Source organism: Podarcis muralis, chromosome 5 (genome assembly GCF_964188315.1).
Source record: "Podarcis muralis chromosome 5, rPodMur119.hap1.1, whole genome shotgun sequence".
NCBI classification, from domain to species: Eukaryota; Metazoa; Chordata; class Lepidosauria; order Squamata; family Lacertidae; genus Podarcis; species Podarcis muralis.
Genome location: NC_135659.1, coordinates 61,165,219 through 61,192,266, shown reverse-complemented (window position 1 = coordinate 61,192,266; position 27,048 = coordinate 61,165,219). Strand labels below are relative to the sequence as shown.

At 43.9% G+C, this 27,048-nt stretch overlaps 1 protein-coding gene across 5 annotated transcripts; it reads left to right on the top strand.

Annotated features, from left to right (window-relative positions):
- The first annotated feature begins 286 nt into the window (after window positions 1-286).
- Window positions 287-26,641, top strand: KLHDC8A (kelch domain containing 8A). Of its 5 annotated transcripts, none has more exons than XM_028734322.2 (7): window positions 287-571; window positions 16,582-16,634; window positions 17,381-17,796; window positions 19,173-19,337; window positions 23,736-23,951; window positions 24,552-24,653; window positions 25,334-26,641. In XM_028734322.2, the coding sequence occupies exons 3-7, from the start codon at window positions 17,418-17,420 to the stop codon at window positions 25,525-25,527; spliced, it is 1,056 nt and encodes a 351-aa protein (XP_028590155.1). In that variant the 5' UTR covers window positions 287-571; window positions 16,582-16,634; window positions 17,381-17,417; the 3' UTR covers window positions 25,528-26,641. The 5 variants fall into 5 exon arrangements, with proteins under 5 accessions (XP_028590155.1, XP_028590153.1, XP_028590154.1 ...); XM_028734320.2 differs by having other exon boundaries at window positions 287-576; XM_028734321.2 differs by lacking the exon at window positions 287-571 and adding an exon at window positions 6,741-7,035.
- Window positions 26,642-27,048: the final 407 nt, after the last annotated feature.

The window sequence follows — 27,048 nt, the reverse complement described above, 5'->3', positions numbered from 1 at the left end:
ACAGCTCTCTCGATTATATTTCAGCTTAATAAGCTGCTGCACAAACCTCTCTCTGCCACAAACATCTTGTCCCCACCCCCCTTCAACAGTCTGCAACGGTCTGACTCCTTAAATCTCTTTGATGGGGTTGTTTCCATGGCATTAACTGCATCTCTCTTTGTACACAAAGCAGCATTCCCCCCCCCCTCCCCCAGCCGTCAAGGTAGAGGAAGCTCCGGAGACTGTTGTTTGGCTGTGTGTGTGTGTGTGTGTGTGTGTGTTTGTGTGTGGCCTTTTGAAACAGACCAGCTAGACAAAGCCAACTTCTGCCCCCACCTCCTTTTTTTGTATTGAGAGCCTCGTATTATATAAGTATGGCTCTGAAGCGTCAATTCGTATCCAGCTTGTCAGCTCTGAGCTGAGCGCCAGGGAAATCATTAACCGTGCACACACTACACCTTGGATTTTGTATTGTGACAGAGATTATCGTCTTCCTCTGCTATTCAGTCCTTCATCCAGAACCTCCCTACCCTTGATATGTCCCTTCTTTTGTATTTTCCAGTTGATAGTCTGGGGTCCTGCCTTCTCAGTGGTAAGGTAAGCCCATTTAAACGAATCTTCTCAGAAACTGTTGCCCTTGACGCAAATGACTGTAAGATTTAATTATCTGTTTTGAGTGAGGTGAACTCGCTGCTTAGGAAGGCAAGGGATATAAATTCTCTTTAGCATCTGCTCAAATTAGACCCTGCTAACAAGTTTACTCACATGTGTGGCCTATAGTTTGAGATGCTGGGGAATTGGGCAGACCTTTTTTGTGTATGAGATGCAGGGAAGATTTCTGGCCCTACTGACAGCTTAACAATGATGGGGTTTTGAGGATGCCATTGGTATGTGTTAACACCAGCCTCTCTCTATTTTCCATTTGTGCCAGGTTTTCAACCGCATGTATAGCTAAAGGTAAGGATAGGTCGTCTGTCCATTGCAAATAATGGAGCAGCATTTTTATTGCACAGTATGTTTATTTCCTGCATTGCAGGGGGTTGGACTAGATGGCCCTTGGGGTCCCTTCCAATTCTATGGTGCTAGGGATAACAATGACCACAGCTTCTTATAGAGTCTATGATATAGACTGAGCTGTTGATTGTGGCAATGGCCTATTTCATCAGATGCATGAAGTGGACTGAGAAAGTGTAGGAGCATATACCTATATGCTTATAGGGTAAGATGCAATTCTTTGTGAAGGATACCTCCAGAAACATGGAGCATAAGACATCAGCCCAGTGCGTGTTAAAGAAAATGGGTATGCAAAAACCACATCCTGGTGGTTGGTAGGCTGCATGGGATGGTGGTGGTAAGACATTAAGTCCTACATTTCATTTTAGGGAAAATTCTGTTATGTTTAATCTTCTTATGGGTGTTTTGTCCACCTTCTAACATCTTAAGCTGGTGATCCAATTTTTAATCCATTTTTTTCCTGGCAAATCTCGGGGGACTAATCCAGGGTCTTCCCTCCCCCCACTCTCTTCAGCAGTTGGGAAATTTCATTCAAACCCAAATAGGAATTTGGTGAGACAAGTGTACACTGTTGCTCATCTGTGGGAGGGGTACTTTTGTAAATAATGATTATAAGTGGTACAAGTTTTGGCGCCTTGAGCAACTTGGCATTATTCCTTCCTACAACATCCCTTGTAGTGCTTGTTCAGAGTACCCAAAAAGAAAACTGGTGAGTTGCATCTTCACATGGTGGGTTGCAGCAGGAATATCTCCACCTTTTCCTAAGAGAAAGAAAACAGTAGTTTTCCTCCCTGTTCCCTATCAATCCTTGCATGAGTGGGTGGGCTTCCTGAGAGGTCCACAGGAAAGCATCTTGTCCAGGGCTTTCTCAGCCCTGGTTCTGGACAAGAGTCCACGAGAGTCTTTGCTTCCTCAGTTCTTGGCATGGTCTGTCTGTAGGAGCTGTCCAGCGGTCCTGATGCTGCCTTGAATTCTATGCCAAAAGACAACTCAGAATTTAAATAGAGATACCCATTTACACCAGTCATTTTCTATTTCAGTCCAGCTCAGGCTTTTAGCAACAACTATAAAGAGGTTCACTCCAATTTAATGTTCTTTTGGCTAGTGTATGAGGCTCCAATGTGCATGCACACAATTCTTGAGTAGTCATTCTGTTTAGTGTGCATGTGATATGTATACCACCTGCTTATGCATATCTATGTATCTGCACAGATATGTCTGCATAAGCCCATGCAGGACTGTAGTGTCAATAACATCAAAACACTACAATCTACGCTGCCTAAATGAAGCGGGAGAGTTTTAAATTTTTATTTCTTAAGCGGCAAATGCACTCACTTTAATTAGCATTTTAACATTAGATTGGTTCGGTTCCTAAACATCCTATTTGTATGCAAATTAAATCCTCCCTTTGGATAGTTAGGAGATTAAAATAGCCGTTAGGGGATGGAAGGTTGCCCTGGTATGGAAAGTGCTGCAGACATCTTGCTTATTGACTTGCACATTTTTCATGACCTGCTTTCCTTTTAAAAAAACAACAGCAGAGCAGCTCTGTTTTGAACTCTGCAACCAAATAAGCCTCACTGGGCAGAAAACAAAAGAGAGATGGTGTTATATTAGCTCCTTTAAAAACTTGCCCCTTGGCAACTGTAACTGCAGAGTGGTAATAGTTTATTATAGCATCTGACCTTGTGTTCAGTCCAGTATGACCACCCTCTTAAAAACACTCAGGAGACAAGGTGTGGCAGGTGGGGAAAGTGGTTGCAACAATGGTCATGCTGGACTTACCCAGTGACCGGAGACCATATGCTGCCCTGTCCCCATGCCCTTAAAGCTACCACATAGTGTGTTCTAAATGCAGGCCTGAATGACCTGGGCAGCTCCAGATATTCCTAGACTACAGCTCCCATGCTGGCAGAGGCTGATGGGAGTTAGAGTCCAATAACACCCGGAAAGTCACAGGTTCTGTGGCCTTGTATAAAGTGATTACTCTGCCGCTTGCTGGGCTGAACAAAAACTATTTCCACTTCCATTTTTCAGTGTATTCATTTCATTTTCAGCGTACTCATTTTTATCCTGCTCTGCAGTCAAAAAGGGCGCCTTGGGCAGCTTGCAGGTGTGAGTAGCGCAAGATAAGTCCTGCCCCCAGGCTTACACGCTGAAATGCATGACACAAAAGGAAAAGAGATTGGGAGGAGGAGGAGGGGAGAAGGAAAAAAAAACCCTTGGGTACTAGTTCTTAGTTCTTGCAGTCACTAGCTGGGATGAAAAGGTTTTGTTATGAGCAGGAGCCAAAAGTTCCTGAGTTGATGGAGAGGCCCTGTTCCCCCATCTCTTTCCCTCTATGGTTACTGAAGACAGTTGAGAGCAGAGACTGATGGTGCTTGAGAGAACTACTGTCAGTGCATGAAAGTGACAAATGGGGGGGGGGGGAGGCGGGAAACCCTCTTCTCCTCCCACACCTGCTGTTGCAGATCCTGCTGCCACCTCCACTTGCCAGGGAAGTCAGGGGAATCAGGAAGTGCGTTCTTGGGGCTTGGGTGGGGCAAACAGTTTCTTTTTTTTTAAGTGTCTATTTCGGTTTTTATAATAATGTTAAATAACAGTACAAAGTCACAACCGTTCAGTACAGAGCAGTCTTCAGATTGGCTTAGAAAATGCCATTTATCCCCTCCCCCAGGAGAAATAATCTAAGTCCCAAGAGAAACCAACGTGAGCATGGGAGAATTCACCCCTCTCCAGTTTCAACAGAGATTGTAAGGATTGTTGTGGTAATGTAAACTAGTAGGTTAATTTTATCCCTATACAGTGGTACCTCAGGTTACAGACGCTTGAGGTTACAGACTCTGCTAACCCAGAAATATTACCTCAGGTTAAGAACTTTGCTTCAGGATGAGAACAGAAATTGTGTGGCGGTGGTGCAGTGGCAGTGGGAGGCCCCATTAGCTAAAGTGGTACCTCAGGTTAAGAACAGTTTCAGGTTAAGAGCGGACCTCCAGATGAATTACGTTATTAACTGTACTGTAGATGTGGTGGTGCTGGCAAGGAACGGCTTTCTTAATGCCACTAGTGAGTTCACAGCATGGGTGACATCCAGACCAGAAACATTCTGGTTCACAGCCCAGTCAGAATTGGATGTATCCCTACCCTCTACCTCCATATCGTAAGTGGCATGCAGAACATTTCCTAGGCTGCATAGTGAAAAGCTGTATATGAATAACTTAACAGGAGGCAGCTGCAAAGGGGAAGCTTAAAAGCAGCCATCAGATGGGAGCCCTTCAGAAATATAGAAAGCTGCCTTATACTGAGCCAGACCATTGGTCCACCTTACTTAGCATTGTCTCTATTGATTTGCAGCAGCTCTCCAGGATTTTGGACAGGGGACTCAGCCAGTCCTAAAGATGCTGGGCAGATACTCTACCACTGAGCCACAGCCCTATCCATTCAGTCATCACTTAAAACTGTCATGAAATCTATTTACATTCAGTCACAAGCACTTACGTACATTGACAGGTTTTTAACAAAGCTGCCAGTGCACAATTCCCTGAATAAAAAGCTTGCTCTAATATTTTCCTTAAGTATGGTTCAACATTTTCCCATTATCTTCAAAATAGTAACTGCTGTGTGGATAATTTGAGTAAGTGCCATGAAATCTTTGCTATCAATCACTTATTATGCATAATAATAAGTATAATATTATTACTTAGTATTGGGCAAAAGGGGATTACATATGCACTGGGGAGAAAGGCTTGCCGAGTCTCAGCAGGAGACTATGCCCCTTGAGGAATGGAGGTCAAATTGCAAAAGATAAACATTGCTTCTGATCATAAGTTAACTCAGCTATTTCAGTTAACTTGAGTGTTATAGCCTCATAAAGTCTATCTTTGAAGCAATCCGATCCAAATGTGACAAATTCTCCTATCCCTCAGCTGTGGCAGACAAACATAGAGTAGACTGTATCCATGCCAATGGGGATTCACCAAATGCAAAAAGTGAACACAATAGCTGAAGGCTGCTTGGTTATTTGACTGTGATTTCATGATCTACAACAGAACCAACTGCAAGCATTTGTCTTAAGAGCACCATCCCATAACGTCTTTCCGAAGCAAGTTCCACTGACTTTACACCCAGGCAAGTGTGTAAAGCATTGCAGCTTAACTATTCTAATTTACCATATAGGGACAGTATCTGGCAGGGAAAGCTGAAATAACAGTCAAAAGGTCAGTATATAAATTGGTATTCCCCACCCACACAGTCCATATTACAGAGGGTGTCATATTCAAGATTGGTTCATTTTTATTTCTTTTTACATGAAATATGGCTTCAGGAGGGAAATGCAGAACAGGTATTTTTTTGTATCATCATCATGGTGGAAAGGGCAGTGTGTCTTGCCAACGTATATTGAGAAGCCAATATACTGTACTTAGCTCGGCATATGAATTCTTTTTTTAAAAAGGCATTTGTTTTCAATCACCATTCATGCCTAGCAGGGCCCATATTTTTGTCTTGATTCATTTTGTGGTGGAGAAAGGAACATGTACAGTGAGGCTGGCTCATATGTCACAGTACCAAATGCCACCCATGGCTCTTCTGATCTTTCCATCCATGCCTTGCTTCATCTTGAGGCATAGGAGCCCCAGCCCTTGAATGAGGATGCCAAGGGGTGGTTGACAGTGCTGCAGGCACGTTCAATGCTGCATTGTGTATCGGTCACTTCCTTGCAAGACTTGCAAGTGGCCAGGAGCTGTGGACCAAGGAGGAACATGGGGAATGTATCTTAGGCCACCCATAGTCTCAGGGAAAGACTGCCATCATGCAACGCAGCTTCTGAGCCCTACCGACTACTTGTGTGTGCCTACCATGTTGGAGGAGAACTTTGGGAAAGAGAGGGAGCCTGTCAAAGGAGCTCGGGTGGCTCTGGCAAAGTAATACAAGAGGAGCATGTTGGTGGCTTATTGTTGAATCTGCATTATCATCACTAGTCAGACACGTTTGGAGTCAACTTGGACAGCTTTCAAAGGGGATTGGACAAAATAACAGGAGATAAGTATCAATGACTGCTAGTCACAATGACAGCATATCACCTCCCATGCCAGAAGCAGTATGCATCTGAGAGTGCTATGGTGATTGTTTTCTGCTTATGGGTTTCCCAGATGCATCAGGTAGGCCATGGCAGGGACAGGATCCTGAACCTTTGACGGTGCTCTTATGGTGCTTTTATGAGCCAAAGGTCTGTGAGATGAAACTGTAGAAGTAGAGATCACAACTGTATAGCAGTGATTTGCTTGTTATGGAAAGGGAAGGACTGACGTTTGCCTTTGCTTTTGCTGCTGCTGCTGCTGTTAAAATAATAATATTGTGATTTACGTCTTTGGTGCATCAGTCACTGTGGAGTGCAGGTGGACAGTTTGCATCATTTGAGCACAGAGTTGGCATAATTATTCTCAGGCAATCAGGGCACAGGTAGGAGTAGAAAACCATTTGATTTTATGAATGGATTTGTTGGGACAAAAGTACCTGATGTAAGCAGATATTATTAACACCATTGTTATCACTTGGAATATCTGAGTTTATGCCAAGGCTGCCTGTAGGCACTTCTTGGCATGTTGAAAATACCTCCTATGCCTTCATCAGAATTTCTGCCATTTTCACCCATCCCTGCCTTGCATTTCCAGCCGATCCCCCCTCCCTCCCTGTAATTCGCCACGCAAGAGGCTGTTGGAAAACTTCCTGTGCAAGCATGGGAGCCATAAAAGGCTTATTCTGGCTTTTATAATCCAGTGCGGAGACGCACACACACACTCTCCTCTAGCAGACTCTAGGCAACTGAGAAAATACAGGTCACTCCAGCAGACGGGGATTCCTCTGCACGTGATTGTATTTCAGCTCCTGTAGAGAAAAGTGAATATTATGAGAGTTGGATTGATGCAGCTGGGCGATCCGTTTGCCCGGCTCCTCCTTTGCAAACATACAGCCGTCATCTCTTTTGGGTTTCCTTCCTCCATAACCATAGACTACAGCCTCCAGGGAACGGAGATCACAGATGTATGTGAGTAATTACATTTAAATAGATTGGAGGGGGTGAGGGAAAGGGAGAGAGAGAGAAATAAAAAATCAGACTTACGCTACGTAAGAATTCTTGTGTTAAACTTGATTTCCCCTCCCCCTCCAAGAAAGAGCCTGGTTTTGTCAGAACAGACAGCTGTCTTTTTAAAACTGTAAATATAAAACTATCTTAAAACATTCTTTGGCAGCCAATCAAAAAATCCCACGCGTCTTTAGAGGTCATTGCTTTCTGCGTGCATGGCTGTATGTTTTGCATAGAGAGTAGCTTCCTTCTCCTGAGCGCAGCTTTTAGGATGCAATCTGAGATTAATCATCATCATTACTGACAAGAAGTATGTGGGTCAGTTTGTCGAGTTATTCCTCTGATGGTGTCGTAGCTTAAGGTCTCACTGTATCATAAACTGTCAAATGTGCTGTTATTTATTGCTTCCCGCAGTGGTCCAAGAGACTGCATGACATATTTCTGGATATGTGAAGTCAGATATAATTATTTAAAACACACACATCTGCATACTATTGCTCAGGAAACAATTTATAAGGAAATCAGGTTGTGCTTCTATGTGAACAGAAAGACATGCAGTAGTGCTGATCCTCTGCTGAGTGCCTTCTAAATGTCAGAGAATAGGATGTGATATCCTGACAGGTGCTATATGAACATTATGCCCAGATTATGCCAAAAGTGAATTGAGTAAATGGTTAATTCTATACAAAGTACAATCCTTTCACCTTGCAAAAGGCATCTGTGGTATCAAGAGTGTGGAAGAAAGACACAAAATACTAATGAAATGAGGAGAAGGTTTGGTATTCCAGAACAAAATGATTTCTCTTCTGCAGGAATTGTGTTTCCTAGATTCTCAAACACACCCTGGCAGGAAGTTACCGTAATAATCCATCAAATCCCATACTGTTCTGAAAGGTCATGCAAAAGAGCAGAAGAGGAAGAGATGTAGGAAGAGGTGCTTCCTAGCTAGGGTAAAAGACCTTAGTGGGATCCATTGTTTGACATCAAAACCTGGTATTTGGCTCCTTTCAGTCTTGTGAAGTGGGCGGCTGCAGGGAGAGAATATGAAATTGCTGTGTTGAGTCAACTCCCTTTATCCATCTAGACCAGTATTGACTATTTTGACTGGCAGAAGCCATCATAATTTACAGCAGGGTGGGATATATTAGCCTACTCTGCACAACACATGGAGCCAAACTATGGTTTACAGGCTTCATTCAGGTGGTCCTTAGCATGTCTGGAAAAATAAAATTGAAAGTCATATAGCAGCTGGCACAGTCCGTTACAACTGCTAACAATAGGCAGGGAAATAATTAAGTGGACCCTCAGCAATTTTCAAGTGGTTCACAGGGAGAAAGATTTGAGCTTAGTGAGACCATACAAATAGAAAGAAGATCACAATGCTGCTCCCTGGTTGTTTTTGCTGCCTGTTGTTTTTGAACGAAGCCAAAGTTTGGTTTAGCACGTTGTCCAAACGTGGTTAAGCTCTCTCTCCCTGCTAACCATGAGATGTAGCTACAGATCTGACATCAAAAAGGTCAAGAGTCAGAAACAGGGTGTGTGGGGAGGGACATTTCAGCCTCTCGGGACCTTAAAGTGGTCATTCTGAATCAAAGCAACTTCGAAGGTGGGTGGGGGGGGGGACTCTAGTATGAAACTGCTGAATTACAATCTATTAAGAAGTTCAGTTAATTAGCTGTTATCTGTGTTATCATCAACACTGTTTTGTGAATGGTCACTGAACTTATTCAACATAATTGTCACATTGTATTTTTTTATTATTCCCCTCTGAACTCATTGTTTTACGTTTAGTTTTACGTGTGTGTGTGTGTGTGTGTGTGTGTGTGTGTGAGCTTAAAATAGGAAAATGCTTAATGCTTCTGATGAAGCTGACTGCAGCCCATGAAAGGTTAGAGCATAATCAATGTGCAGTATTTAAATAATCATGCGACTTTTTGCTGCTATATACCTGCCATTATAATTTTGAAAATCCAGTAGACACAAAGTGGGTGGGGGAAGCTGGTGGAGTAGTCCCAAAAAACTAATAAAGAATTAAGATCATTTGGAGCAACAAATTTGATCATTTCTGCCTGCATTTGTACTTAGTTAGTCATGGGAAACAAACTGGAATTAAAACAACATCGGAAATTCTCAGTCATGTCCTCACCTTGCCTGAAATTATGTAAACTCTGGGCCTCAGTTTCATCAAGCTTTACAGAAAAATTAAAAGTAGATATTCTACTTGTGGATATGCTTCACAGCAGGCTGGGGGCGCAGCAAACCTTTAAGCCAAGGCTACAGATCAGCCTGTCCCAACCCATTGCCCTTTAGATGTGTGGGACTACAACCTCCATCATTCCTGACTATTGGTCATGCTGTGTGGAATGATGGGAGTTGTAGTCCAAAACATCTGGAGGATACCAGCCTAGAGAAAGCTGTTGCAGATGAACCCATTCTGGCAGGATGTATATCCATGTTTTGTCCCACTAGGCATGTTATTTTAAGCAAACTCTAGGGAAGCTCACAGTGCAAAAAAACATAAACAATTCTCTTGCCATGAACTGCATTGTTAGGTACCAATAAAAAACAGCAACAGTCGCTAACCAGCAGCTTTCTTCCCTAGACATTTTATTTTATTTGGACTTTGAAAGGCAATTGAGGGCACATGTCACATTACATGCAAATGTATTTAAGAAAGTGCTGTTGAACATTTTTAAAACATCTTCAGGATGAGGCTATTTTGAGGTTAGAAATGGTGGCGTATGTGTGTATGTTTAAGCCTTTCCCTGCTGGCCATTGTTCTGCTCAAAATCATTCCCTAAGCGGCTTTCCCGCCTGTTGGTAGGATTTCAGATGCTTTTTAAAGAAAGATAAACAAATATCAGGAACTCATGGGACAGAGGGAGGACACTTTTGAGCAGAAAAATGGAAAACAGGAAAGGGGTGAAACATCCCCCTTTCTTCCACTTAACAGCTTTTACCCTGATGTTAAAAATGGCCAGTGGTGCTTGAGGAATTTGATATGTGTGTGTTCCGATAACAGCTGACCTGATCCGCAGCTCCCAGACTCATGTGTGGATCAGAACGCAGCCATAATTTGGATTTTGCAGTTCTCCAAGTTTCACAGTGCGACTGTCAGCTCAACAATATATTAAAATACATTTTAAAATGTGTACTTTTGGAGAGGAAATACATTCGAAACTATGTGTGCACAAAATTTCATGCAGATTTTTTAAAATTACAAATGAACTTTTGAACAAGCAGTTGAGAAAGTGAGATAGTATGGAAATATTGATCCATTCATCCCTTACTGACTTCCTTAAATGGGTTTGAAAACAACATGGTCTACAGAGCAGTCTGTTCTGACTGGCAAACTCCAGTCAATTCTTCAGTCACCATGAAGTTTGTCCTGCAGATTTAGTGGTTTCTGCATCAGACTGTTCACCCTGCTTATATTAATATTTAAATTTCCTGTGTTGTTCCACCAAAACCATTCACTTCCTTACTATCATAGGTCAATCACCACTGCCTTGCCTTATCATATATCAACTTAGCTGATCATATAATACTTTTTAGGTCTTGCACTGAGAAGGCAGCTAATGAGACACAGCTGGAGATCAACTACTCTTCCTGGGTAAAGTGGTTCATCTGCCTTAATTGGATTTGTGTAACACATTCCTCCAAAATTTCCAGTTCAATTAAGGCTAGGAATAGCATGGAAATGATAACTGTGAAGAAGAAGAAAATAATAATATGGAAAGAGAATCAAGAGTCAAGGTATAGAATTGCAACAAGAGAATTTAAAGCAGGACTGAGTGTAGGCAGACATAGTCTGTGGAATTATCTACAAGATCTTTTCTTCAAATTCTGCCTGCAATTTTGCACTCAGTATTATTCAGTTTCCTCCTTGAGCAGGGATGAAGAACCAATGGTCATCTAAGTGTTGAACCACAACTCTCATCATCCCCTGTCCATTGGCCATGCTGGATGAGGGCATGGGGCTGATGGGAGTTGGAGTGACATCTGGAGGAACACAAACTTCCTAACCCTGTCTTGACATATATCCCAGGTTTAACTTTATCATTCTGGCAGAGCCTATAACTGTGCTAACATCGGTCTTGTACTGCACCCCTCACACTGAATTGCTGCATCTGGGAATAGCCTTGGATTTTGATTTCCCACAATGCCCTGAAGTAACACTTTGTTGGAGGCATTATGGGAAATTAAAATGGAGGCTCCAAGCTGCCCTGTCCTCATTGTAGCCCTCCAGTTTCCCACCACCAGACCCACTGAAGGACCCTCCTTCAAATCGGGCCCTGCGTATAATTCACCTGCTTACCTAGTGCCAGTAGTAATCAGGCAGGAAACTCAAGTTGCAAGGCAAATCCAGTTTGGTGTAGCAGTCAGAGTGTTGGACTAGGACATGGGTGACCAAAGTTCAAACCCCCTAAAGCTCAATGGGTGACTTTGGGCCAGTCACAGTCTTTCATCCTAACCTACCACACAAGAGTTATTGTGAGAATAAAATGCGGGTGGTGGTGGGGAACTTGTTATTATCCATCTTCAGTTCCTTGTAGGAAATATAAGATATAAATGCAATAAATAAAATAATACAGTGGTACCTCGGGTTACAGACTCTTCAGGTTACAGTCTCCGCTAACCCAGAAATAGTACCTTGGATTAAGAACTTTGCTTCAGGATGAGAACAGAAATGGGCAGGGGGAGGCCCCATTAGCTAAAGTGGTACCTCAGGTTAAGAACAGTTTCAGGTTAAGAACGGACCTCCAGAACGAATTAAGTTCTTAACCTGAGGTACCACTGTGAGGTAAAGCCAGGACCTCAGCAAAAGCCATGGAAGAAAGAAGGGAGATGGACAGCTGTGTTGGGACTTTCTCCTATTTCTCTGAAGCCCAAGAAATTGCTAAGTATCTTAATGGGGATGGGCTGAAGCTCAGTAGAAGAATCTCAGCGTTGCATGCAGAAGGTCCCAGGTTCAAATCCCGGCATCTTGAGCTAGAGTTAGGAGGGACCCTGACTGAAATGCTGGAGAGCCACTGCTAGTCAGTGCAGACAGTACTGAGCTAGATGGGCCCAATTAATCTGATTCAGTATAAGGCAGCTTCCTGTGCTAATTTCTTCCTTCACCTGAACCTTTTGTTTACGTCACACAGTATTTCCCAGGCTTTGAGAAAAGGTTGCCCGACTTTTTCTTCGCGTAGTGGTTGCCATGGCAGGGGAACTGTTCATTCTGTTGCAAGGTCAGAAAATGTCAGGCACAAACTCACATTAAACCACATTGGCTGCTTGATTCCCGCAACTGAGAAACACTGTCAGCGCCAGAGTCCCAGTTTCGGAAAGATGCAGAACCATTTCAGCTAAGAAATTGGCCTCACTGTGGGTTCCTTGCACATTAGTGCTGTTGCAGGTGATGAGGACCCCCTGGTTAAGTGTCCTGAAGACTGTGTCATTGGGGTATAATTATTACACACTATACCTGCCAACTCTTGCCACTGAACATGAACACAGGGTCGGGTGAAGCATTTTGCAGGGGAGGTCAGCGTACAAGAGGGGAAACTTAACCCTCTTCCATACCTCAAGTTCTCACTTCATATGCCCTGCCAGGCCATTTTCCTCTGCAGCTGTGCTTTCTCTGGTTTGACTGAAGGGAGAGGGACAGTAAAAAATAAACAAAAACCCTAGGTAAGGAGAAGGGCATTTGCAGGTGAAAATAGGCAAGCAAGAAAGGTTGAAGTATCTCCTCAACCACCAAGTCCTTTGTTCCTACAACTTGCACCCCCAAATCTATTTTGGAGGTTCCACCAACCCTCTGGAGCAGAACTGGGGAGGGCATGAGGCACGGGGGGCAGGGAGAGAGAAGGGAGGAATCTCATTGTGCAAATGGGAATCCTTGCACTGACAGGCCGTTTGCTTAGCACTGTTTGCAAAGGTTTGGAAACAGGGTCTTAAAAAAAAATAAAAATGTAGTGTTTAAATTCAGCTCCTGACTTTATCATGTAGCCTGGTGCCTTCAAAGCCAAGGAAAAGTTGCTTAAAAGATGCAAAAAAACTGAAGAGCAGGCAGCTACTTGGGGAAAATGTTTTGTTGTAACGCTGGCTTCGGGGACAGATCTATCACTGTAATTGAATCTAGGCCATAGCATTAAGCTTAAAAGCTCTTTATGAAATAAGACGCTCGCGAATCCCGTGAGAAAACTATGCTTTTCTCAAAAAGAAAGAATTCCAAGTATACGATGATAGTGCTTAACAGCTGGATGGCGAAGATAATGTTTGAGTATCTACCAGGAGTCACCACTTAATAAATGGAGATTTTAAGCCAGGGTTGGGGAAGCAGTAGCCTTCCAGGTGATACTGGACTATAACTCCCATCGTCCTTGACCACTAGCCATGCTGGTTAGGGCTGATGGGAGTTGGAGTACCACAGGTTACTCCACAGAGGGCCACAGCTTCCCCATATCTGCTTTGTAAAAGGGGAAGTAGGGGGCATATGATAACTACCCACCCTTTTTCAACCTGCCCCATAACCTCCCTGTTTTCAGAGGTAGACAGGCAACAACTGAATGATGGTATTGAAAACACCTCATAGTAAATGATCATTTATATTCACCCATTAATGTATAGGTTGTGACCCTATACTTACTGGCTTGGGAAAAAGTTCCACTGAAGTCACTGGGGCTAACTTCTAAGTAGGCATTTATAGGATTTCGCTAACAGTGAATATAGCCCCTTGGGCAGATTGTTAACCTTCTACTGCACAATGAAAATGGGCACATAAGTATGTTATCTTGGTAGGTTGTTTACCAGCTTCTCAAATAGTTATATGCATACCCTAGGAACTTACCACATGATAATCATCTGGCTTCACTATAACTTGGAAACAGGCCTTGGGGGGAAAAATCTGATCTCCAACTGCTCTGCATTTGAGATTGTACATTTGTGCCCTTGCCATTTTGGTATTTTTCGATAGCTTGTCACTTGCTGTGAGCTGAAAATGTGCCCAGGGACCTGAGGACCCAGCGCAGCTAGGAGCTGCGATTGTATTTATTTGTTTCTGAATAATAACAGATGAGGTAATGCCAGTATCTGTCTTGATTCAAAGGAAAGAAACTCTTGTCCCTGATGGGGTGGTGGAATATTGTCATTATGGTTCAGTTTGAGTTGGTTATTTGGGGAAAAGATTTCCCCCCTTATGTTTTAATATTTTTAATACACAAATGATACATGATATTATAATGTTTTTGCTTTTGCAATTTGCTTTGTGTTTTCTTGTGAGAGGAAAGGTGTGATATGTATTTTTGAAAAATGAATAAAATATAAACAAAATCCCAATAGCATTGGGAAGGCAAATATATACCAATTCACTTGCAGGGCTGCCCACTTCACACTTCCCTCACTCCTGCCTTTTCCTAGCAGAGGGAAATGCTCAGTTGGAGGCAGGAATGATTCTGGTTTCTGGGTCCTGCTTGCTTCTTTCCTACGAGCATCTGGTTGACTAATGGGAAGACAGGATACTGGACTCGATGGGCCCATTGGCCTGACGCAGCAGGCTCTGCTTATGCTCTTATGAAACAAACCAAAGTGTGTTACGTGCAAAGCAATGTTCCTGTTTGGTTTCCTCCAGGTTGGGTTGTGCAACATTCATCTCCCTTGACTTTAAAAGCCTTTTTGAGTCTTGTCAATGTCATTTGCCTACTGTTGTTGATGGAACAAGTGGAACTGACAAAGCTCCCTTGAGCTCAGGGGTCTGAAGGAAGATCACTCAAAGCAAAGAAATGGCTTGGATCCTGCTTTGCAGAATCATGTGAATTAAAGCCATCTCTCTTAAAACACCTGGAGTTTCTATTGGGAATACTTCCTATTGGAAAAGGTCATGTCAACTCAGGAAGCAGAGGCTGGGTGGAATTCAAAATCCACAGCAACCATACAATGGCGTGTCAGTGTTCCAAACTATGTGGACATCTTCTGCCTATGTGAACAAGGTACATTGATTTGGGATAAGAGCACAGCATCAACAATCTCTGAAACAACGTTGAGTGATCCTCGTCATGTAAACAGGACAGGCTCTTGGGAGTCCCATGAAAACAGTGCTTAGGGGCCTCATCATCTCCATTCTAACATTCACATTCCAACTTAGTGGTTTCCAAAGTGGGTGGTGCCCAGTGCTTTTTTCTGGGGGTACGCAGGGGTACACATACCCTGAAACATTTTGTGAATCTTTGTACTTTTGTCCATTTACTGTATTTATTTTCCCCAATATGGACTATAAAATTGTGATTTTCTTGAATCAAAATGAGGGTACCCCTAAACATTTTTTAAAGAGAAAAAGCACTGGTGGTACCATCCCATGAGGGGTGGGATTACCTAGCGAAGCCCTAAGAGGCAAGGGAGGTTCTGAAGGTGTAAATGACTATCAGACACTGGGAACCATTGCACAGTAAGGAGCGTTTAAATTTTGCAGTGCCACTGCCTGCAATGTTACAGGAGCAAGACCTTTATTTTGGCCTATGAGTGTGACAGTTAAATTAAAAGGTAAAGGTACCCCTGCCCATACGGGCCAGTCTTGACAGACTCTAGGGTTGTGCGCTCATCTCACTCTATAGGCCGGGAGCCAGCGCTGTCCGGAGACACTTCCGGGTCACATGGCCAGCATGACAAGCTGCTTCTGGCGAGCCAGCGCAGCACACGGAACGCCGTTTACCTTCCCGCTAGTAAGCGGTCCCTATTTATCTACTTGCACCCAGGGGTGCTTTCGAACTGCTAGGTTGGCAGGCGCTGGGACTGAGCGATGGGAGCACACCCCGCCGCGGGGATTCGAACCGCCGACCTTTCGATCAGCAAGTCCTAGGCACTGAGGCTTTAACCCACAGCGCCACCCGCGTCCCTGACAGTTAAATTAGACCTTAGTAAATTAGACCTATAGTACATGCAAGAGGCCAGAGGAACATATAAAAGCAGAGTTATCTAGTTCTTTAAAGAAAGCTCAATTTTAAAAAAGAAATCTTGGTTCTATAATGAAACCTTGCTTTGGGTTTCTGTGTATGTGTGTGTGCTCAAGCTCAGGTGAGAAGAATGCAGCTGCCACTCTCCATATGTATACTCAGCTTTCCATCTACCTAAATTTATTCACCTCTTTTACATACTTGTCAGCTGTTCAGAGAAAGAAAGCAAAAAATAATTGCTTGGCTTGCGATAGGTGCTTGTGACTCTGTGTTCTAACTAATGGGCTGTTCTGTAGCAGGCTTACAGCTCAGCACACTGCTGCTGCATGAGGCAGAGTCAAGTTATGGAGGATGGGATTGAGGTGCGTCTCCTGCAGCTGGTCCAGGAAGACCCAGAGGGAGACAGAAGGATTTGGGAAGAGAGGCCCTTGAGAGGGAAAAAGTTCAAGGGACAAAGGCCTTGGAAGCAGGAGAGGCTCTGACGTATCTGATTGTCCCTGTTAAGAAGCAGAAACAAGGGACTGAATCCAACCTTATTACCGTTATTTCTTTCCTTTATTTATTTAGGATCAGGATCCAGCAGATGCAGAAATGGAAGATTAACAGACACTCAGTGAAAGGTATGAGCACTGCTTTGTGTGCCTGTGATAGGATATTGTTGTTGATGGCTGCGGGAACAGTGATCTATTGCTTGTTAAGATGTCGGTTTCTGGGCTATTCCAGATGAATGTTTATGGAGCATTTTTCCTGAAGAGCTTACACAATAGGAAGTCTTTTTCATTGAGCATTTGTCCTGATTTGTTTGCTTGCAGGGAGGTTTGGTGACAGTGAACATTCATCCTGATTTGCTTGGGCAGAGTTTATATGTCTTCCTGTTGACCTTTAATTTATCCCACACTTTGCAGAGTATTTCCGCATCACTTACCTAAATATGGAGGGAGGAATTCAAAGTTGCACCAAGGCTATCTGTTAACACAACTATTTTGGCTTGCCAGGTGGAACAATCTCACCTCGTTTCCCCTCACTTATCTGGGGGTTCTTTCAATGCTCCCAAGCAGATTTTGTTTGGGTGCTTTCACCCACTCTTTAGCTCTAAACCCATTCTAAATCAGAGTGCTTCAGAGCGCTTTCCCCTGCGCTAAGCTAAGCATGATGGGCAGGGTGGAGTAAAGCATCAGAGCTAAGCATCAGGACCAGAGGAAATGTGAGTAAGCCCAAACTATGCAGTCCTAAATTTCCAGTAGGTGCTTGAATCAAAACACTGACTACCCAGAGGCGTCCTCTAACTATTTTGAATCTCTATTTCTGATGTGCTTTGTTATGCCTGAATGACATTTGCTCTGATTTGCATCCTTTCATTTTGCAGTACAAGCGAGCTGCCTAACAGATGCCGTCTTGCTCCCATGATGGATGTGCCTAGCATCAAAGACTTCCAGTGGAAAACTCTGGCACCTCTGCCCAGCCGGAGAGTCTATTGCTCCCTGGTGGAGGCTGGTGGTCAGGTCTATGCCATTGGGGGCTGTGATGACAATGGTGTCCCAATGGACTGTTTTGAGGTGTACTCCCCTGAAGCCAACCAATGGAATTCTCTCCCCCCAATGCCTACAGCCAGGGCTGGGGTAGCTGTAGCAACACTGGGCAAGAGGATAATGGTGATCGGGGGTGTTGGAGCCAACCAGACACCCTTGAAGATTGTGGAGATGTACAACATAGACGAGGGCAAATGGAAGAAAAGGAACTCCTTGCGGGAAGCCTCGATGGGGATCTCTGTGACGGCAAAAGGCAAGGAGGATTCTTTTTCTAAAAGGCACTGGTGGCAAAAATAGGATTGGCTTTTAGGGAAGCTCCCCAGTGCATTTCTCCTAATTAATTTGATGGGCAGGGTGGAGTAAATGTCTTCTTACATGGAAACAGATCTGCCCAGTGGGGAGCACTTAGCCAATTTCTGCTACGCTGTGAATGTGTCCTGGCTTTGACCCTTGCACACTAGTTGTTGGAATGACCATCTTTGAATTGCTTTGGGTAAAATCAGGTGATTTTCAGCAGCCCAGTCTAGAATGGGCTGTGAAGGCTGCCTTGTAATTGGAGTGCGCCATCTGTTTCTGTGACCTCCTCTTTGCTTGTAAAAAAATGTCAATACAGCCAGCACGTTCTGTGTTCCTGCCAAATGTAGGACAGCCTGGTGGGGGTTTTTTGCTTTGCAGAACTGCTTTTGCAGTTCTTGAAGGACAAATCATCGAGGGCACAAGCGATGTGAAAGCATCGGGTCACTGTATGAAATCTGTTTGAAAGTTTGCCTCTATATAGTAGAGCTTCAGACTCCACATATTCCCCTCCACCAAACACAACCATATCTGTTTGCTTCCTGTGACAAGTTGCTTTAGCAACTCTAAGCATTACCAGGTTGTCGTCTTGCGCTGCAATGTGATGAACTGCTGTTGGGAAAGGAAGGTTTCCGTCTCAAGTGGCCATGTGCCTTGCTTTACAGAGGGCTGCCAGAGGACTGAACTCTTATCTGAAAGAATCTTCTATTTGAAGGGTTGTCCAGTTTAAAAATAATGAACTAGAAGATGCTGCTCATCAATAGGTAGCACCCAGAATGCAGATTCAAGAAGCACACAGATCACCTGGCCGCTGTCTTCCCACTGGAAAGAGATTTATTTTTGTTTTAATTATAGCAACTGCATGTATATTTGCATCCATTCTTATCAGTTAGCACACTGGTCTTAAGCTGGTGGGTTGATCCAAGGTGGCTTTCAACAGGATTATTACCACCATGCAAATACATGGTAAAAGATTAAGAAATTGGACCGAACGCATGTTTGGGCTAAAAGTTACTCCTAGGTCTGAAAAGGTTGAAGATACTTGAATTAGCATATCCTAATTTTATGAAGGTCTTTTGCCTTGTTTGGGGATGATGCAGTTCCTCTTTTTGGGTGATTTTTCCATCCTTTGGGTAGAAATATATGGAATCCAAGGCAAAAAATGAAAGTTTGGGTGGGAATGAGATAGTTCTGCTTTCTATTTCTGCTACTAATGCGCCTCAACTTTTTTTTTAGTTGTGGTACCTATTTAGGAACTACTGTGATAAAGCAGAATTGAGATTCTTGTTTGGATTTATCCTTTTGCTTTTCCTCTCTCTTTGCTGTCCTTTTCAGACTACAGAATCTATGCAGCTGGCGGAATGGGAGGAGACCTTCGCCCTCACAATTACATGCAGCATTATGACATGCTCAAGGATATCTGGGTGTCGCTGGCAACCATGCCCACACCCAGGTATGCCGCAACTTCCTTCCTACGTGGCACAAAGATCTATGTGCTGGGTAAGAATGAGCCTCCAGCCTATTCCTCTGATCATTATTCCTTTGACTGGAGAGTCGCCTAATGCTCCCTCCTGCAGAGGTTCTTGAAGCTGCTCTCTTCCATAACCTCTCTAAAAGTGCTAGGCATTCTCTGGGATTAGCAATGTCAGCTCTGTAGCTGGGCCTCCAGGTCCATTTTTTTATGCCTAAAACCATGGGCTGCATTTATTGCACAGGAGAGATAAAATAATGTTGCATGAACGGAGCTCTGCCTTTACAATATTTTTTAATTAAAGGGCAAGCAAGACATGATTGACACTCACAGAAGGAGGTATTTGTTCACCCAGAGCATAGTTAAATTGTAGAATTCACTGCCACAAGATTATTTTTAGAATGTTTTAACTGCTTTTCCTCTTTTGTTTTTAAATTGTGGAGCAGTTTGCTGCTCCCTGGCTTCTTCAGAAGGATGGTCAGGAGATAAATTCAATAAATAAAAGAAAATAGGATGTTGGCCTTTGCCCTGACCAGACTGTGGTGTGCTTACATACTCACAAACTGTTCACTGTTTAAAGGGGTTCCAATCTGCTGCCTGAGGGGAGTACCGCACTCTGTGGTAAATCCGAAAGGTAAATTCATACCCTTTGGCACACAAATGGACTGCTTATGCTCCCATTTCATTTTCTGACTCTTGTGCAAATTGCTCAAACCCTGTGTGTTCTGGTTCCCAGCTCTGTAAGTGTAAAGCAAAGCTAAACAGAAGTAGAGACAGCCTGACTTGGTCTAGTACCCATAGTATTAAGATATATCAAGGTTGTTTGTTTTTAATCAAATTAATTAAAAATAATCAAATTGATGGCCTTTAAAAAGTTTTAAAAGAAACAAGCAGGTAGAGAAATGGAACTTTATTGCTTTGAGCTAAAATATTTCCAGTAAACTTGGCATGACACTGTCCCAAATGCACATGTACTTTGAGAAACTGTAAATATTCCTTCTAGGAGGGATCCAGAGGTTAAAAAAAAAGACCAAGGGATTGGGTGCCAGACTTCCACTGGCTTTTATTTTTAGCCTTTCATAGTTTACCCCAGCTGATCATGGCAGAACAACAGAAGCAAAAGAGACTTGTAGAACTGTAAAGTCTAACAGATTTATGGCAACATCAGCATGGATGTTTATGCTACAATAAATCTGCTAGTTCTTAAGGTGCCACAAGATGCCTTTTTGTTTTTGCATAACTGTTTCCAAAAGACTTTTCTGTTTACCCTCTGGCTGTATAAATAGCTTTGTATTGTCCGTTAGGTTCTATTTTCAGCCTTATTCCAAGGGCTCAGGGTAGGGCACCATTTTACTGGCCCTGCTTTTGTGCCATTGGGTTCCTCCCAATGACTCTTTTGGGGGGCTTTCGTCCTGGTTTGCTTGCACAAAGCATAAGAGCATACGAAGAGCCTGCTGGATCAGGCCAAGGGCTCATCTCGTCCAGCATCTTGTTCTCACAATGGCCAATCAAATGCCTGTAGGACGTCTGCATTTCAGACATGAGCACAACAGCACTCTGCCCACCTGAGAGTCTCAGAAACTGATATTCAGATGCAAAATGCCTCTAAGAGTGAAGGTAGAACATAGTGTATGTGCTGGTTAGGCCATGCCTGGTTTTCACTGAGCATTTGTTCTGTTCTGTTGGTAGGATGATTATATGACAATGCACACTCATCTTGCATTCATCCTGATTTTTCTGGGATGTGTTTACCGGTATATGTCTTCCCATTAGCCTTTAGTTCATCCAACACTTTTCAGTGCTTTTCCCCATCACTTTTACTTCCTGTAAAAGTCCATTTTTATGTTTGTTGCACTGGGATGACAGAGTGCTTTAATCCACTTTAATTGTGCATACTTAAATTTCCAAATGGGTCTTCTTTACAACCCATCACCTTCTTTCCCTTCTTTCTGACCATTGCCTCTACTGTACTTAGAAGCATGAGGAGAAGACTTTCTGTATGCTACTCTCTGAATGAACCAGTACTCTGTGGCAACCATGCATGATGTAAAGAGTGCTTTGGCGATCAAATTGCATTTTGAAACTTGTGCAGGGAACCGTGTTATTTTTGTTTACTTTACCATAAGGAATCATTTCCAGCTGAACTGGAGAGGGGGGGTGAAATGTACTGAACTAACAAAGATGGACAGTGTTTGTCTATCAGCAAAAACAAAAAAAACAAAACACTCTAATGCTATTCTAGGCTGTATCAACAGAAGAATCATGTACCAATCAAGGGAAGAAATAGTCCCACTCTATTCTGCCTTGGTCAAGCCATACCTGGAGTATTGTGTCCAGTTTGGGGCACCACAGTTTAAGACAAATATCGGCAAACTTGGGATGTATGCAGAGGAGAGAGACCAAAATGATCCAGGGTCTGGGAACCAAGCCTTATGAGGAAGGGTTGAAGGAGCTGGGTATGTTTAGCCTGGAAAAGAGGAGACTAGAGGAGATGATAGTCATCTTCAAAGGGCTATCACATGGAGGATGGAGCAAGCTCATTTTCTCCTGCTCTGGAGGCTCAGACCCAAACCAATGGATTGAAGTTGGAAGAGATTCCAACTTAACATTAGGGAGAACTGTCTGACAGTAAGAGCTGCTTGACAGTGGAACAGACGTCCATGAGAGGTGGTAGAGTCTCCTTCCTGCTGTCATGTATGATCTAGTTGAGATTGCTGCAGTGCAGGGGATTGGACTAGAAGGGGCCCCTTATTTACTGAGCCCTCACAGCTAGGAATAGTGGCAGCTGGTGCCCTGTAGAGGGACTGCTTGGAAGTCACAGGGAAAGGGCAAATGAGTGGTCACAGGGGTGTGGGCAAGTTGTCATTGTTTTCTCCCCACCCACCTCCCTTGCAAAGCTACCTTTATAATTTCACAAAGCGTGTTCTCCCTAAACAGAGAGCACGTGTTGCGGTTGGGGGAACAGGCCACCCTACAATGACTTGGCAAATTGTTAGCAACCCAAGCATTTAAGGGTTAAATGGGTTGCTGGGGGAAGACTAATTTGGCAATTGGAGGAGGGGTTAGAGGCTATATATACAGGGGCCAGAAGAGGGAACATCCTCTTGGCCGTTTTGAACTGGATCACCCGCCCTCCCGCCCTTTTATTAGGGTGGTTTTGCTCGCTTGACCTTGCTATTGCCTGTCATGGGGTCGTTCGCCTTTGAGCGGGGGCCTAGTAGGAATTTTGCCATTTGGCTGATTGGCTGGTGCCACTTGGTTTTTGCCTACTACGTAGCAAATCGTCACAACTTGTAAGGTTGGCGGTTAGGCATTGGTTAAATGGTGCTTGGAGGGGTAAGTGCCTACCCCTCCAAATGATGCGAATGGGAATTCCGTTAAAGGAAATCCAGGGGCTTGACATTCTTTCGTCCTTGTCCCCGGAGTCGGACTTGGGCCGGTCAAGACCCCACCGGAACATGAGGGTGAGAGGTGTTAGTCTGATTTCCCAGCTTCATTCTCACCCAATACTTGTTTCCCACGCTGGCCTTCCGTTGGTGTCCGGAAGGCCAGCTCTGTCCCTGAGGGCAAGGACAGATAGTCATAACCAATGCCTAAGCAACCACTCACGTTTTGTATTTGAATAAAGTTGTGGCCAAAATTATGCCAAAAACCTTAAACAAAAATTGATGTGTGAAGTGTGAGTTTGTTGGGGGTGGCTTGTGGGACTCAACACGCAAAGAGCACATGTGGTTCACAGGGGTCCCTACTGTCACAGTTGCTTCTCTGCTGGGAGATAAGTCATATGGCTTCCATCCTATTCTGGTTCTCTCCCTATCTTCCTTTTTTGCAAAGAAACAGCGGGCACTTAAAACACTGCAGATTTGTTAATACTCCACATTTAAGTGTTGTTCAGAAGGGGCTCCTGCCATGACTGTTACTAGTGGGGAGGGTTCATGCCATTGAAACTGTGCATTACTCAGAAGTACCGTAAGCCCTGCCAAATTCCACGGGAGTTCACTCCATGATAAGTATGTACAGGATTGCTGTCTTAAAGGTTTCATGCAGGACTGTTAACAAGGGACCCCATAAACCTCCAAATTTGTGAGAAAATATTATTCCCCTATTTCCCTGAATATCCCTGCTACATCTTTTTCCCTCAGAATGTGGAATAAAGCGTAGAGTTATTAAGCACACTGGGACCTGAGAGACCAGGGTTAAATCAGCCATGAAACTCCATGTGACCTTGAGCCAGTCACTGTCTAGTGTTTTACATTTGGGTAAATTGCAGGGGGCAGAGACTCTATGGCTCATTGCCATCGCTTCAGTATACTTTTGGATTAGGGTTGGCTGTGTGCTCCAGAGACCTGCTAGGCCAGAGAATAGTAGACCCCCATGGCTCCAGTTGCTGCTGCACATTCTTCACTATACTCCCTTCTCCATCCTAGGAGGAAGGCAATCCAAATATGCCGTGAATGCCTTTGAAGTCTTTGATATCGAGACCAGGTCGTGGACCAAATTCCCCAACATCCCCAGCAAACGAGCGTTCTCCAGCTTCGTGTGCGCAGAGAACAACATCTTCAGCCTGGGGGGTTTGCGGCAGGGCAGGCTATACCGTCAGCCCAAGTTTATGAAGAATGTGGATGTGTTTGACATCGAACAGGGTGAGTTCTTCCTGGTTTTCCATCTGCTTTTCAGCATGCATGCCTTAAGGGCAAGATGCGGGGTGGGAAATCAATTTCAAAAATTTCAGATTCTCCTACTGAGGGCTGGCTTCAGATTTTAGGGAGCCCTGGGCAAAGGGTCATCAGGTGGCCCCACTAGTGAGATGCCTCAGTGGGAGGCCCCTCCAGCAACCTACCTCTGCAGTGGTTCAGCAGTGGGTATATGCATTCTTGAGAAATCGAGGTGCTTATAGTGTGCTTTCAGTTACACAAGTCTCTGTGCTCTTGTCTGCTCCCAATCAAATGATAAAAGGGGAGGGCTTGACCAAACCCAAGCATCGGCAGTGGTGGGCCTTGCTGAGGCCTTAGAGCCCTGGCATTTGCCTTAGTATGTTGTGCATTGCCTCTGGCACCCTCATTACTTCAACCGTTTGTGCCCAGTATTCTTGTAGTCAGACACATATACCCCAAACCCTCTCTTAGTTCCCCAATTTTAGGATTATAGAACACACCCTTGATTTTTCTCTGAAGGAATCCAAATGCTTCAAAACATTAATGGAAAACCATGATTATTTAGCAGGTGGTCTTGTTAATTTTCAGGGGGCTGGATGAAGATTGAGCGCTCATTCTTTCTGAAGAAACGACGGGCAGATTTCATATCCGGCTACTTGAAAGGAAGAATTGTTGTAGCTGGTGGCCTAGGTGAGGGTGACTCCTGTCCTGTTTCAGTGTGAAGTCATTATTCTATAGCTTGTGGAACTATATTACCATAAAATTATTGCTGCTACAAGGATGGCAGCTACTATATTTGAGGCCCTTCTCAGGTCCCCTTCTATGCACAAAAAGACAGAAAATGATCATGCATGCTAATGTGGTATGAGCATTTTGTAGACATAATCCTACATACTCCATCAGTTTTATGAAGAATTAGACTGGGGCTAGACAGTGCAATGTCATCCCTCTCCCCCAATATTTTGGACTAGAACTCTTATCACTCTGATCAGACCACACTGGGTGAGACTGATGGGAATTGATGGGTAGAAGTAGAGAAGGGGACAAATGAGGAAGAACCAAAGTGAGAGAGCCGAAGATCATTGGAACTCTAAGACCAAGCCAAACCAAACTTGAGTTATCATCCTCATGAACATGTGGAGCAAATGAACACAATCAATATCATTCATATGTGTGTGTGTATACACAAACACATATGCACACACATGCACACAAATGCACACATATACACACTAGAAGCAGCAAAGGTTGGTGGTTTATTCTTTATAAACAAACCCTTAGTTTAAATTAGCTGTGTAGACTTGTGCAATCAAGTATCCGTGTGTGCTCACATGTTCTCTTGATGGTCTTCATGTTTTCTCGCTTATTAGGAAACCAACCAACTGTACTGGAATCAGCTGAGGCCTTTCATCCTGGAAAAAACAAATGGGAGAGCCTTCCACCTATGCCCACCCCACGATGTGCCTGCTCTAACATTGTGGTAAAAAACTGCCTCCTGGCTGTAGGTGGAGTGAATCAGGGCCTGAGTGATGCAGTGGAAGCTCTGTGTGTCTCTGACTCCTAGCCGGCCTGTCTCCAGATGCCGCACCAAGCACCTAAGAAAACGATTAGCCTACAGTTTTGAGCGGTGGGCCTACACCATCCCTCTCACTCACTACTATACGGCTTTCCTGTAACTCCTTTCACTGTGTGTTTTGGAGAAGGTAGTTTCTTCAGGCAGCTACACAATTTCATGGCTCTGGTGGCTAGCAGAGGCCCTGTGGCAATGTCAGTTTTGCAAGCTCTGTTGAGCTCCACCACCTGATGAATCTATGGTCGCTTTTCTCTGTTGACTCTGGGCAGCCAAGGAACATGCTAGCTTTGCTTCAAAACAGAAAAGATGCATAGAATGGTGTGGGATATTCCAGGCAAGAATTAGGAAGCATTACCTAGGAACTAGAAGCATGTTTTGGATACAGTTGTTGAACCTACCATTGGGTTTTTCACAGGTAAACAAAGGGAGTGCTGAATCCCAGAGGCAGGGAGAGAGAGAGTTTCCTGGTGCCCTTTGAAATGGACCCCAAAAGTTCTGGCTGTGGTGTTGGGTTTCAAAGTGTTCAGGGTTTAAAGCATCCTGAATGAATTTCCAGGGTGCTTCCTCATCATACAGCTAGAGGGATGGTGAACCAACCCAATTTGTTGCCTTGATTGACAGTTCCTGCAATTAAAAGTTCCATATTGCCTCTGCCAGAGGCTGAAGGCTAGAAGGCCATAGTTAAGAAACCAATTTATGGACAGGGATGGCTCTGCACCATGGACCAAGATTGCAATACCTGCAATGCACACTCTCATGAAGTGTGTGTGTGCACAGAGACACACACACACTTTTCAAGTTGTTCATATCCTGTCCATTATACCCAAGGGGCCAGCTGTAAAACCTGGAGTGAGCTTATTGTAGCCCATGTTTGGAGAGCAGGAATGTTATGGGGTCTGCTCATAACAGCTTTCACACAGCGCCCACGGCAACAGCAAAGCTTTGAGTACCTGCTGTTTTTATTGTATTTCATATATTGTTTTCTTTATTACTTTGGCACAGAGGTTGAACTTGCCAGTGTCATCTGAATTATGTATGATGGATCAGTTGTAGCAGTTCTGCTTAGGTATTAGTAAATAGCACAAATAAACTATTCTTATGGTAACCTCTGAGCACCTTTTATATACAGCTACAGTCATGACAAATCCAAAAGAGGGCTGTGAACTTGCTTTGAGGGCATTTCCAGATTGTCGCTATTTTCAGGTGGGTTTCAGTCGCATTCAGACCAATTACAGCTGACTGGTTGCTCTTGTGCAACAAGCCCACTTCCTCCTAAAACACTGGACTTTTTGTGATAAGGAAAGAGACGAGGAAATGAACTGGAACATCTAGGGTGACATTTGCTTGATGCAATGTCAGGCTTGTCCACACAGGAGCAAAATGTGGATTTGCACCAGTTTGTCTCCCCATTAATTTAGGGGTGTTCGTATGATATCCATCTCATCCCGGTGTTGTCCTGGATTTTTGGCCCATGGAAAGTCTGAGACGGCAATGCAATGTGTGCCAATGCTG

Coding starts and splice junctions, on each gene's coding strand:
- KLHDC8A (XM_028734322.2), top strand. CDS start 17,418: ATGATGGATGTGCCTAGCATCAAAGACTTCCAGTGGAAAACTCTGGCA. Junction 17,797..19,172: donor GATCTCTGTGACGGCAAAAG/GCAAGGAGGATT, acceptor TGTCCTTTTCAG/ACTACAGAATCTATGCAGCT. Junction 24,654..25,333: donor TGTTGTAGCTGGTGGCCTAG/GTGAGGGTGACT, acceptor CTCGCTTATTAG/GAAACCAACCAACTGTACTG.